The sequence below is a fragment of the Hipposideros armiger genome, unplaced genomic scaffold, assembly GCF_001890085.2.
Source record: "Hipposideros armiger isolate ML-2016 unplaced genomic scaffold, ASM189008v1 scaffold_93, whole genome shotgun sequence".
NCBI lineage: Eukaryota > Metazoa > Chordata > Mammalia > Chiroptera > Hipposideridae > Hipposideros > Hipposideros armiger.
Genome location: NW_017731443.1, coordinates 2,458,228 through 2,470,540, shown reverse-complemented (window position 1 = coordinate 2,470,540; position 12,313 = coordinate 2,458,228). Strand labels below are relative to the sequence as shown.

Below are 12,313 nucleotides of genomic sequence, written 5' to 3'. Positions count from 1 at the left end.
GAAGCTACCAAGGAGAATCAATTTATTGGGGAGGGCTGCAGTTGATCAGACCCATAAATAGGAGGGGATAGGAAGCCCGAGGACAGGATGGGAGCAGTGTCCTCAGTCACTCTGGACACTGGGACCTCAAGGCTGGGGGGGAAATGAGGGTTCCAGGAAGGGGCTTAAAGATCTAACTCCAGTACCCCACTCTCTGGATGAGTTGCTGGGGCTGGCCTAAGGGATTGCAAACAGACTCGGGCTGGTTTGTGGTCTGATCTGGAGGCTCAGCTCATCTCATCAGGGGCTGGCAGACGATGGCGGGAAGGCTCTACGCCCCAGATCTCCCGGGCATACTGGGCAATGGTGCGGTCGCTGGAGAACTTGCCAGAGGTGGCTATGTTCCGGATCACCATCCGTGTCCACTCTCTCGGGTTCTACAGGCCAAAAGGGAGCTCTGGGTTCACTCTGCCAGTAGGATCCCCACCTTCTGCCTCATCCCAGCCAGGGCCACCAAAACCCTGCCAGCCACCACTGGCCCAGGATCCTTTACCTTGTACAGAGCACTGACTTTCTCCTGGCATTTAATATAGTCTTCGTAATCTGCAAAGACTTTAAACCTGGAGGGGAATGGAAAGGCAGGAAGTTCCATGAGGTGAAGGGCCGAGTCCATCCTTCCTGGTGGACTTCTGAGGGCCTGGTGAGTGATGCTGCTTCCAAGGGAGCTGGCCCCAACTACCCAGGACCCCTTTCCAGCCTCCCCACCGTGCAAAGCCCTGTTCATCCCAGCAGTCCCACCTGCACGATCCCTGGGCAGTCAGCTCACCGGTCATGGTGCATGAGCATGTTGACAATGTCCTTGAATAGGTCGGGCTGTTTGGGGGTAAAGAAGCCACTGCTCAGCTGCTCAATGACCTGCCGAAGCTCAGGAATTCGGTCATAGTACTCCTGGGCATTGTACCTGCAGGGAAGAGCTATGGTCAGCACCTAGGAAAGGAAGTCCTGGCTCCTCCTCCAGAAAAAAAAATCCTGGAAGTCCTAAGCCCCAGGATCAGCCTGCTTCTGCCCTTTCTGCAGCTGCCACAGGAGTTCCTTCCCATGAGGCCCTCTTCCTTCTCTGCGTGGCTTTTTATCCCCCATTATATGGATGAGGAAAATGAGGCCTGGAGAGGGCAGATAAGAAGTGTCAGGCCCAAGGCCCAAACCAAATGCTTGCCCTCCCACATGCCACTGTCTCCTAACTAGTCTGTTTCCTCCCTGAATGGCTTTCTCCTCCACTATCCCTGGCCTTGCCTTCGGGCTCCAAGAGGAGCCAACAGGTGTATCCTTAGGAATGTCCTTAAACTCAGACTGAGCTCGTTGCTGTGCTTGGCACCAGCTTTCCTCCAGTGTTCCACTTTCTAAGGCAGCACAATCCACCCCTCAGCCACCCCGGTTCAAAACTGCCCGAAGGCCAGTCTAGTCTCTTTCCTTCCCTCCCCTCTTCCAACCAGAAACCAAGGCTACTTCCTCAACAATGTCCTTATTCCCTGTCCCCAGCACTGGCCTGCTTCAGGTGACCCTCCCAGTATTATGGTGTCACCCCCCACACACATTGGTCCCCGACCTGCACTTTGCCCCCTCTAGTCCAGTCTCCATCCTGCAGCCAAAATTGTTCTTCTGGAGCCTACTTCTGAACATGTCAGGCCTTGCTCAAAACATTTCACATCTCCCTCCTGTCCAAAGGCCCAAGTCTGAACTTTCTCGTCAAGCCTCACAGGAGAAATTCTGCTCGATAATGAATGCCAGCTCTCATAAGCTGTGGGTGGGGGTGTAAACTAGTACCAACTTCCTGGAAAGCAATTTGGCAATATGTATCAAGAGCCTTAAGAACTCATACTTTTTGACTCAGAAATAGTCCCTTCTAATAATTATCTTAAAGGAATAACAAGAGATGTGGACAGAGATGTAAAAGTTGGTCATTACAGTGATAGTTATACTAACAGGTGAAATCAACCTTAATGTCTAAACATATGGAGCTGGTTAAATAAGTTATGCCATGTCCATAGGGTAGAACACTATACAAACATTTAAAATATTTTTGAAGACTATTTAATGACATGAAAAATGCCTCTCCAATGTTAAATAAGATATCGGGATTCAAAATTGTATGTATATATTATTCCCAACTTCTAAAAACTATATATATAAAGAGAATTGTGGCTTTCAATCTGGGTAATGAAATTATGGATGACAGTTATTTTATTCTGTGTTGGCTTTGTATTTTTCCAATTAATGAGCATTATTGCTTTTATGATAAGAGAAATCATATTTTAAAATAAATGCTTAAAAATATAATGCCAGGGCTGGCCGAGTGGCGTGTTGGTTAAGAGCTGGCTTGGGACGCCAGCTTTGACCAGCAGGGCCCCGGTTCGGATCCCACATATGAGGGCCAGTGACACTGCCCTCTACAGCTAAGATGGTGAACAACAGCTCAACCTGGAGCTGGGCTGCTCTGAGTCGCAGGTGACGGCGTAGGCTGCAGCCCCTGCTGCAGTGGGCTGCCATAAGCTACTGTGAGTGGCCAGCAGCCAGCAGCTGGTGTGAGCTGCCAAGAGCCGCCATGAGCGGCCATCTAATGGCCGGCGACCGATCTGCCTCACCTGGGAAGAGCGCAATGATAATACCAACATGGGCCAGTGAAGCATCGTCCTCCACAACTAGACTAAAGAACAAAAGGACAGCAACTTGTCTGTTCCCCTTACCCGATTCCCCAATAAAAAAAATCTTAAGAAAAAAATATATATATGTTAAGTAAAAAAACATTTAAAAATATATATATGTATATATATATATATATGTATGAAGTGCCCAAAAAATGTCTCCTTATAATGCCAGAATTGCATTTCTGGCATATTTCCCTTTTTGCCATAGCTTCCAGGGAGCTAAGAATTTAATTTTATTTTCAATTCCAGAAATAATATTATCTCTTAGGATTGATATAATATTCTCTTCCTCTTCCTTCAGTTCTGTGTTACTTCTTTCTTTTCCCATTTTATTAGCCTTATTTTTTGTAAATTACCTCAAAAGTTTTCCAGAATCCTGATGGCATAACTATGACCTTGTGTAGCCTGAGCCAGCCTTTCTAGGCACACCTCTTGCTCCAAGCCCTACCCTCCAGCAGCCACACCTTGGTGCCTCCTGCCCACAGACTGAATTGTGGAGTCCTTCACCCCCATACCCTCTCTGGTCAAGCCTTTCCACGTCCTCCACCCGCATGCCGAAGATAAAGAAGTTCTCCTCTCCTGCCTCTTCTGCCATCTCCACATTGGCCCCGTCCATGGTGCCAATGGTCAGAGCCCCATTGAGCATGAACTTCATGTTGCCAGTGCCTGAGGCCTCAGTGCCCGCAGTGGAGATCTGCTCAGAGAGGTCAGCGGCCGGGATCACTATAGGGTGGCAGCAGGGGGACAAGTTCAGCTCTGGAAAGAGTCCCACCCATGCTGGGGACTCTGGAGTTAGGCTGGCCCAAGGCATAGCCAGATTCAGAGTCCCCACTCCTCAACCCTCCAGTCTTTACCAAATGAGTTTCCCTCTCACCCCCCTCCCACCTCTCACTGATTCTTGAACATCTGGGGTCTAACCTAGACTCCCCCCATCCTGCTCCAATGTGTGATTTGACAGACACCAACAAGGTCCATCTCCCCTGTAATTTCACCCATATGGCCAGAAACTCCACCATTAGGGGGACATCCTGGTGGCTTAAGCATTGCCCTCTTCAGATTCTTCTTTAAAGTGCAAGTACCCCAGGAAAAGGTGACTAACACCTCTTCCCGGCACTGAACTAATCAGAGCCTCTCTAATGTCCCCACTGGTGGCACCCCACCTTTCTCGGCCAGCGAGACTCGGTAGTTTTCCAGGAAGATCACGCGGAGTCGGTCTCCCACCACCGGATCATGGTTGACCACATCTCCAATGGCCGTGATGAGTTTGATGATCATCTTGGCCATGTGGTACCCAGGGGCAGCCTGTGGGGGCATAGTCTGCAGTCAGCTCCATGGCCCAGGCCCTAGCCCCATCCTGCAGCCCAGCCAAGGCTGACCTCAATCTGAATATCAAAGGACCAAAGCAATGGTGTGTGGCCCAGCTTCTCACCTTCCCCCCAATCATCACAGTTCGAGGTACAACAAACTTATTGGGTTCCTTCTTGATGCCTGTGGAGAAAGAGAGGGATGAAGTGAGCTGGATTTTCCCTCTGGGCAGTAGCTTCTGACACTACCCATCCAGCCAGGGCCCAGGCAGGGAGACAGTAGGTCTGACTTGAGTAATCACTTGCTATGTGACTTCAGATCTGCCACTTCCCCCTCAGTTTGCCTATCAGTGAAATGAGGATAATTCCATGTCCCAAGAGTTGTCCTGAGGACAAAGGAAATGTTGACTAGGAAGCATGCAGTATGCTGCGAGGTACACAGTGGGGAGAACCAGGAGACAGAGGGGAGTCCCTGACACTCACGGTTGTACAGGGTGATGATATGGAGGCAGTTGAGGAGCTGGCGTTTATACTCATGAATCCGCTTCACCTGGACGTCGAAGAGCGAGTTGGGGTTGATATGCACTTTGTATTCCTTCTCTAGATAGGCAGAGAACTTCAGCTTGTTTTCCTGAAGGCAGGGGAGTGGGGAGAGCTCACCAATTGGCCTCAGCCTCAGGAAATCCTACAGTCTCATTTCTTTCCCAGAAAGGCAGAGGATAGAGGGCTCATCTGCCATATTCATCTACTCCTGCACCAGGACAGACATTTCTCATCAATGTCAGCACCCTTCCAGTGAGGTCCCATAATGCTTCCCCACCATGGACTCCACACAACTTCTACCAGTGGCCTGAAGTTGCAGGAGAGATGAGCTCTATCGGCCATTCCTGACGCGGATTTCAGGCCTTCCAGCACTCTCTGCTCCAGGCCTGGCACAGGGATCCCAGGTTGGGGTGCTTCTCACCTGCTTCACTTTGGCCACATCCCGAATAAAGGCTTCGTCGTCCACGTAGGAGAGCAGTTTGCGCAGCTGGTCCAGGTCTGAGATGTAGTCCTCCCCGATGCGCTGTGGGAAGATGCTCTCAGGCCCATGCCCCTCCTTCGTCCTCCCTCACAAACGGTTCTCTTTCCAAATCAGCCAAACCCCGTCCACTGAAGACAGCTTCTCCTTCTCCAGCTCTGTACATGTCCATCTTCCTCCCCTCCCGACCTTAAGCTGACCCCGGGAGACCTTCTTCCTGGCCTTTTCCTCATACAGGCAATGACCTCGAGGCCCTGCTCCCAATCTCTGTCCCCTTCCAGTCTCACTTCAGATGTGACCTATTGATGACATCCTCCATTAGACTGTGAACTCCATTAGATTGACCTTCATAGCCAGGGCCTCGATTAGCTCATAGGACATCCTCATGCAAATAGAAAAAGTGTTCGCCTCCTCCTGGTGCATGCAAGGCTTGGGGAACAAAGTACAGCAAGGCTTTCAGCCCTCACTGGGCCCCTACTGTGAACCACCTACAGAACCATACCCAGCTGATCCCTGCAGTGACCCATGTTGACCCCTACTGGCCACACAGTGACCTCTTACCTCAGCAATGACCTCTGCCAGCCCGGGGTTACACATAACCAGCCAGCGCCGAGGGGTGATGCCGTTGGTCTTATTCTGGAACTTATGAGGCTCCAGCTCATAGAAGTCCTTGAAGCTGCAGGATAGAGTTTTGGGGGTCACCACTTACCCTTTGTGAAATAAAGCCCTCCTTCTGGAAATACTTATCCAGGTTTCTTGATGAAAGGGGCCTGGAGGTGAGGGGTGCTGCTGTGTATAAGAGAGGGTCATCTGGGGACTGGACTGGACATCAAGGCTATGGTGCTTGTTAAAGCGATGCCACCTGTGGAAGGGGTCAACTGTGCGGAGCAGTGACGGGATGGGCCTATATGTGACAGAGGTTTGGAGTGGGCGGGGCCCAGCGGGAGGGGCGGGTTCTCACATGGTCTTCTTGAGGATCTCGGAGTGGATACGAGCCACGCCATTGACAGCGTGCGACCCGGTGATGCATAGGTGGGCCATGTTGATGCGCTTCACCGCGCCCTCCTCCACAAGGGACATGCGCCGTAGCCGGTCTATGTCCCCTGGGAACGCGGCTGCCACCCGCTGTGCCGGGAGAGCCCAGAGCTAGGGCAAGGACTCAGGAACCTGGTCCCCAGCCCCATACCCACAGAGCTGTGCTCAGAGCCCTCCCCACTACAGTCTCAGGCCCCATGCTGCCCACGTCTCCTCTGCTCACGTTTAGGAAGCGCTGGTTAATCTCATATATGATCTGGAGGTGCCGTGGCAGCAGCGTCTCCATGAGGTGCACAGGCCAGCGTTCTAAGGCCTCTGGCAGCACCGTGTGGTTGGTGTAGGCACAGGTCCTCACCGTCACGTCCCACGCCTGGCAGAGGGAAGGGGGGTCAGGACCCCGGGCCTAAGCCCTATAGCTCTCCACACACACTGTGCAGCCAGGAGCCAGGCCCTGCCTTTGCGGTGCCAGGTTCTAGGACACCCACCCTCTGAGCCTCCTCTGTCTGCTAAGTGGGGGTCCACTCACATCTTTCCACTCCCCAGACTGGGAAGGGAACCCTGAGGCAGACAGAGTCAGGCAGGGGTGGAGGGGTCCTGAAGCCTACCTTGTCCCAATCCAGCCGCTCCAGGTCAACCAGAATCCTCATCAGCTCGGGGATGGCCAAGGAGGGGTGGGTGTCATTGAGCTGGATGGCCACCTGTTGTGGGGGGGGGGCAGGCAGAGAGTCAGTCTGGGCTCCAAACCAGGGCTATGGTTACTATCCTTTGCCCATTCAGAGTCCCTTCCAAGGGTGTGGCGTGGTTGTAGGGCTGAGCTGGTGATGGAGGCTTTTATGGGGGCAGCTGTGGGGCAGTAGGAAGAGGGAAGCCCAGGTTATGTTGCTGTTGATTGAGGACCCTGAGCAGGTCACCCTCACACACACACCCCGCTGCCAGCCTCCACTTCCTCATCTATAAAATGTGCGGGCAGGCTGAGGATGCAAGGGAAAGTGGGGCACACATCACAGCAGGTAGAGAGGGCAGCCCTCCCTGCAGCCTGGTACCTTCTCTGGGAAAGCATCAAAGCTCGTGCGCACCGGGTCCCGGCAGCCAAACTTGGAGGACTTGAAGCGGCGGATGATGTCCTGGAGAGTGGCAGCCACTACAAAGTACTCTTGCTTCAGCCGAAGTTCCTTCCCCTCAAAGAACTGGAGACAGTGTAAGGCAGGGCGGAGTCAAGGTGGTGGGCATGGTCTGACATGATTGTGGGTGTGGCCAGGAGAGACCCCACCCACCCCACGACCCTTGAGTCCTGAACTGCCCCCATCTGCAGAACTCAGGGGTCTTTCCCCCACCAAGAAGTAGTGATTGGGATAGTGTCAAGAGGGGCATACAAAGACCGGGAGTATTGTGGGCATCACCAGTGGAACAGCTTCTCCAAAGTCCTCACCCTAACCTGCTGCCCCAGGACTCAGGCATCCTCCTACTTAACTGGGGGGACTAAGAGAACACACAGGGGCCAGCAACATGCCCTGGGTGTGACTAGCGTACCAGAGAATGTCCCTCCCCTCTCCTGCCTTCTCCCGTGTATGTACACAGGCTTCCTGCCCCAAGCCCAGGGGGTGACATACATTGTCGTTGGGGTACAGGACACGAGAGATGTTCTCAGCCAGGTTGCGGTCTAGCACAGCCTGGATGTAGCCACCAACGTTGACTGAGGGACAAAAGTGGGGACAGGGTCAGGCTTGGGCTGAGCATGGCTTGGTGTGGGCGGGGCTGCTAACTACAGGTGGCTGAACTCACAGTCCTTGAGGTTGAAGTCGTTGGGAGCCTTGGCAGACCACAGGCGCATGGTGTTGACAACGTTGTTGCGGTAGCCTGGCACAGGAGTGTCATAGGGCAAGGCCAGAACCACCTGCAGGGGCAGCCGGTATGGTATCAGGAGCTGGGCATCTCCAGTGTCTGACTTGTGAGGCCCTGAGAGCTGGAACTCAGGCTTTGTCCCTGCACTCCGCCAACCCCCACCCCAGGATCTAGCCCCAGTTCTGAGTGACCACAAGCAAACCCCTCAGCCTCTCTTAGACCTCATCCATGCAGAGAGGACACCCCTACTGTGACAACATGGATGGACCTGGAAGGTATTCATGCTAAGTGAAATAAGTCAGACAGAGAAAGACAAATACCATATGATCTCACTTATATGTGGAATCTAAAGAACAAACAAAATAGAAACAGAATCATAGATACAGAGAACAAGCTGATGGTTACTAGATAGGAAGGGGGTGGCAGGGCTCCGTGAAAAAGGTGAAGGGATTGAGAAATACAAATTGGTAGTTACAAAATAGTCATGTGAATATAATGTACAGCATAGGAAATACAGTGAATAATGTTGCAACAACTATGTATAGTGGGGAGGGCGTACTAGACTAATGGGGGGGGGGAATCACTGCATACATTATATAAAGGTCTAACCACTGCACTGTACACCTGAAACTAATATAAAATAATACTGAATGTGAACTGTAACTAAAAACAAACAAACAAAAACAAGAAAAAAAACCCAAATAGAGGACACCTCCAGTGTCTCCCATACCTCCAGCCCGCCTTGCTGGGCTGTCGTGAGAATTACGGGAGGAGTCAATGACGAACTCAGCACCACTGTTAGTGGCCACTCTGCAGTGATGGGGATGAGTGGCCCGACTGGCCTGAGCACAACTTTGAGAACACTCTGGATTTATGAAAGGGCTGGGGGATCCCAGGGCCTGGGTGGAGGGGTCACAAAGGTCAAGTCCATCCAAGGAGCTCATGCCTGGTTGACCACAGGGCTAATTAGCAGTGGCTAATGCTGGCCCCACCTCCCGCAATTAGCAAACATTGATGATTGCTGCCAATAACTGCCTGCTACCACTGGGCCGGGGGCATAGTCACTCCTCACTCCTAACACTAAGTAGCCCCAGTTGGAGCCAAGTGGAAGCTGCAGCTTGGAGAGGGAAGGGTCTGGCCCAAGAGCCAACAGCTAGGCGGGCAGCCAGAGTCCCTGTTGGACCTTAGTGTGGATGACAGAACAAATGCCCAATTCTGAGAGCCTAGAGGTTTCTGTGCAGCCATCTGGAGGCTGATGACCTGTAGCCACAGCAAGACAACTGACGGAGCTGGGATTCGGACACCTAGTTTGGCTTTAGGGCTCCGTCAAATTTGCTATGTGATCTTGAACAAGTCAATCCTCCTCTCAAGGCTTCGATTGTCTCCCTTCTCCCCTTTCTGGCCTGTTGCTTTGTTTCCTGTCAAGCCTCCAGTTCAGATGTGTGAGGGAGTCAAGTCACCATGATTATTCTTTGATGAGTCTTGTGGGGTGAAGAGGAGCCAGGTCAGGGGAGGGAAACTGGTGGAGCAGGGCAGCCTGTCTCCTCCTCCCATTCTCTGCATTTGGCCTGGCTCCCTTATGATCCTGTCTCCTGGCTCCAGCTGTGTGACCGCAAGTAAGTCGCTTAACCTCTCTGAGCCTTGGTGTCCTCCATTAAAATAGCATTAGGTCCAGTAGCCTCCAGGCTCTCCCTGAATCTTCCTGTTTCCTCTAGGTGCCTCCTCCTCCCCTTCCTCCTTGCTGGGTCCTCCCAGCATTCCCTGGCTTTGTATTCACCTGTGTGTCCACCCACTTGGCCCCCTGGCTGGTGTGCTCCACTCGGCCATAGAAGTGCACAGGCAACGTGAACTCGGGCCGGGCCTTCTCCCAGGCGTTGCCATAGCGAAGCCAGTCATCAGCCTCCTCCATCTGATCCCAAGGCAGGTCAGGGAAGAAAGGAAAGCAGCATTAGACCCAGACTCACACCACCATGGATGGTGGGGAGGACAGGAGTAGTGACCCTGGTGTGTCCTATACAGAGTGTAAGTTAAAGGCTGTGCGGTGGGTCCCTGGTCTGGTGGGATATCCGGTGGGACATGGTATGTGTATAGGAATTCAAGAGGTTCCACGGGTGTGAACCACCTGTTCCAGGAGTGACCAGCTGATTTGGGGGCCAGAGGGAAGGGGCAAGGATGCTTTTCATCAAGGCTGGGGCTGGATCTGGGTCTATCCAGAGGTGGATGGGCAAATGAGGGTCCCCTCTATCGTTAATGAGTCCCCACAGAGTCAAGGCCCAAGGCTGCTTACCTGCCAGCCCCCGCAGATCTTCTGGTTAAAAATCCCAAACTCATAGCGGATCCCGTAGCCATAGGCAGCCAGGCCCAGTGTAGCCATGGAGTCCAGAAAGCAGGCTAAGGGTGTGCAGGGAGGTGGGTGTCAGGGACCCAGCACGAAAGAACCCTTGTGCCCACCCTGTTCCCTGCCACACTGCCTACTTACCTGCCAGCCGGCCCAGCCCCCCGTTGCCCAGCCCTGCATCTTCCTCGATTTCCTCCAGTTCCTCCATGTCCAGGCCCAGCTAGAGGGGTCAGAGTGTGGCAGCAGTCAGGGTCAAAGGCCAGCAGGTGAATCCCCCAATCCTTAAGGTTTGCCCCACCACCACATTCCTCACACCTGGTAGACGGCCTCATCACAGGCGTTCTCCAAGGCCAGGTTCACCATGGTGTTTTGCAGTGTCCGGCCCATGTAGAATTCCAGAGACAGGTAGTAGATCCTCTGCCAGAGACACAGATGGGCAGGGGCCGAGCGCTGCCAACCAGCACTCAACTGGGCCCAGCTGGGCCTACACCTCCCACACATTCTGCTCCACTCCTAGGCCCCAGCATGTCCCTGCTCTGTCTCCATTTTCTTTCTCTCCATCCCAAAAGGCTTTGGGACCCAAAAGTTAAGGTTCTGGTCCCAGCATTTCCTCTGACTTTGGACAAATCACTTTTCTTCTCTGAGCCTGTTTACTTATTTGGAAAATGGGGCTAGCAATATCTACCTTAGGCATTGAGGTGCTTAGGAGAAGTGGGAACCCCTTTCATTGCACACAAGCCTCCTAACAGCCCAGCAGGGAGTCAGGGCATAGATAAGTACCTAAAAGGACTCTCTGAAAGGGGAGGGCCAAGCTCAGAGAAAAAGTCATTTGCTCAAGGTCATACAATGACTCACAGCTCGAGTCAGCCACCTCCCATCTTTGCTGTGCCCAGCTCCCCTTGGACTTCAAGCCTCAGCCCCAAGAAGGGAATGGAGAGGCACTAGGATCCAGGATGTTGATGGTGCTTGGTCTCCTGGTTTCTTGGGTTCCCTCCCTGCCCCACCCATCTGCCCCTCTCCCACCCCTGCCCCGGAGAGTCAGGTTGCTGACCTTTACTAATGACCCCAAAAGACACTTGATCCCGGCTGCCCCAGTGGAGCACCACCCGCTGCCCAGACATACCATACACATGTTCAATGACGCGTTCTTCCATTTCTGGTCCAACCCAGGCCACAGGTCTTCCTGCCCACCAGCAGCCCCTCCATTCTCTGAGAGGGTGCTGGGCCTTTGCAACCAGCCCATCTGACCTGAGCCCCCCCGATCTGCCTCTCTCCCAGGTTTCTCCCCACTAGGTTGCCCCTGCACCCATTGCACCTAGCACCCTTGGATCCTCCAACCCCAGAAAACTGGAGGGCCCCTTTATTTTGCTGCAGAAAACCCTGACCCCAGGAAGGGGCTGCCATTTGGTCAAGATCTCCCAGCTCCCTGGCAGGGTCCCTGGCCCATTCCCCACCCAGGGTGTCCCAAGCAGCACCTTGGGGTCCTTCTCATAGTAGTACTGTTGCGTGCGGATCCAGCGGCCCACGAGGTGGTCACGAACGGTGTGGGCCAGTGCAAAGTAGTAGTCTCGCGGGGTGGCCACATTTCGGTCCTTTACGAGTGTAAAATGTAGATGCCGGTTGAAGTTCTTCTTCAGGTCGGCCACGTTCTCCACGCCGGCCAGGCCACGCACGCTGATTTGCTTCCTCTTCTCCTGGTCTGACAGGGGCCGGGACATGGCTGCAGGAGGGCGGGCCGGACTGACTGGTGGACGGGTGGACCAGCGGCCTCCGCAGTGCCTCCAGCCAGGGAGTGGAGATTCCCAGGCGCCTGGTGATTTAAAGCCAGGCTCTGGGCAGCATGCTCCGCCTCCCCCCTCGATGGGAGGGTCTTGGCCTGACAGCTGCGAGCTATTTTGGGGGTGAGAGAAGAGGAGAGAGGGATAGGGAGAGCAGGCAGAGCTCCACACAAGGCCAAGCCAAGCCCAGCCTGGCTCATTCACAGCCCTGTGCTGACCCATTTCCTCCAGAACTCGCACAGTGGGGTCTTCTGTTTTCTGTCCCTGTCCCTGCCTTCTACAGGGTCAGAGACAGATGCAGCAGGGGGAGA

General features: G+C 53.5%; 1 protein-coding gene across 1 annotated transcript; it reads right to left on the bottom strand.

The window, feature by feature from the left end:
• Nucleotides 1–12,313, bottom strand: PYGM (glycogen phosphorylase, muscle associated). Its single transcript, XM_019645603.1, has 20 exons — nucleotides 11,700–12,313; nucleotides 10,540–10,641; nucleotides 10,366–10,444; nucleotides 10,174–10,277; nucleotides 9,664–9,795; nucleotides 7,827–7,938; nucleotides 7,655–7,737; nucleotides 7,088–7,231; nucleotides 6,650–6,742; nucleotides 6,268–6,414; nucleotides 5,971–6,134; nucleotides 5,571–5,685; nucleotides 4,953–5,054; nucleotides 4,472–4,619; nucleotides 4,114–4,172; nucleotides 3,845–3,986; nucleotides 3,200–3,407; nucleotides 806–940; nucleotides 533–599; nucleotides 1–416 (listed from the first exon to the last, which is right to left on the bottom strand). The coding sequence occupies exons 1-20, from the start codon at nucleotides 12,222–12,224 to the stop codon at nucleotides 267–269; spliced, it is 2,811 nt and encodes a 936-aa protein (XP_019501148.1). The 5' UTR covers nucleotides 12,225–12,313; the 3' UTR covers nucleotides 1–266.

Excerpts from the sequence above, each read along its gene's own strand:
- PYGM (XM_019645603.1), bottom strand. The coding sequence starts at position 12,224 with ATGGGTCAGCACAGGGCTGTGAATGAGCCAGGCTGGGCTTGGCTTGGC. Across the intron at positions 10,642-11,699 it reads ACTATGAGAAGGACCCCAAG|AGGATCTACTACCTGTCTCT; the intron begins GTGCTGCTTGGG and ends TGTCTCTGGCAG. Across the intron at positions 5,686-5,970 it reads GAGATCCTCAAGAAGACCAT|CTTCAAGGACTTCTATGAGC; the intron begins GTGAGAACCCGC and ends TCTATCCTGCAG.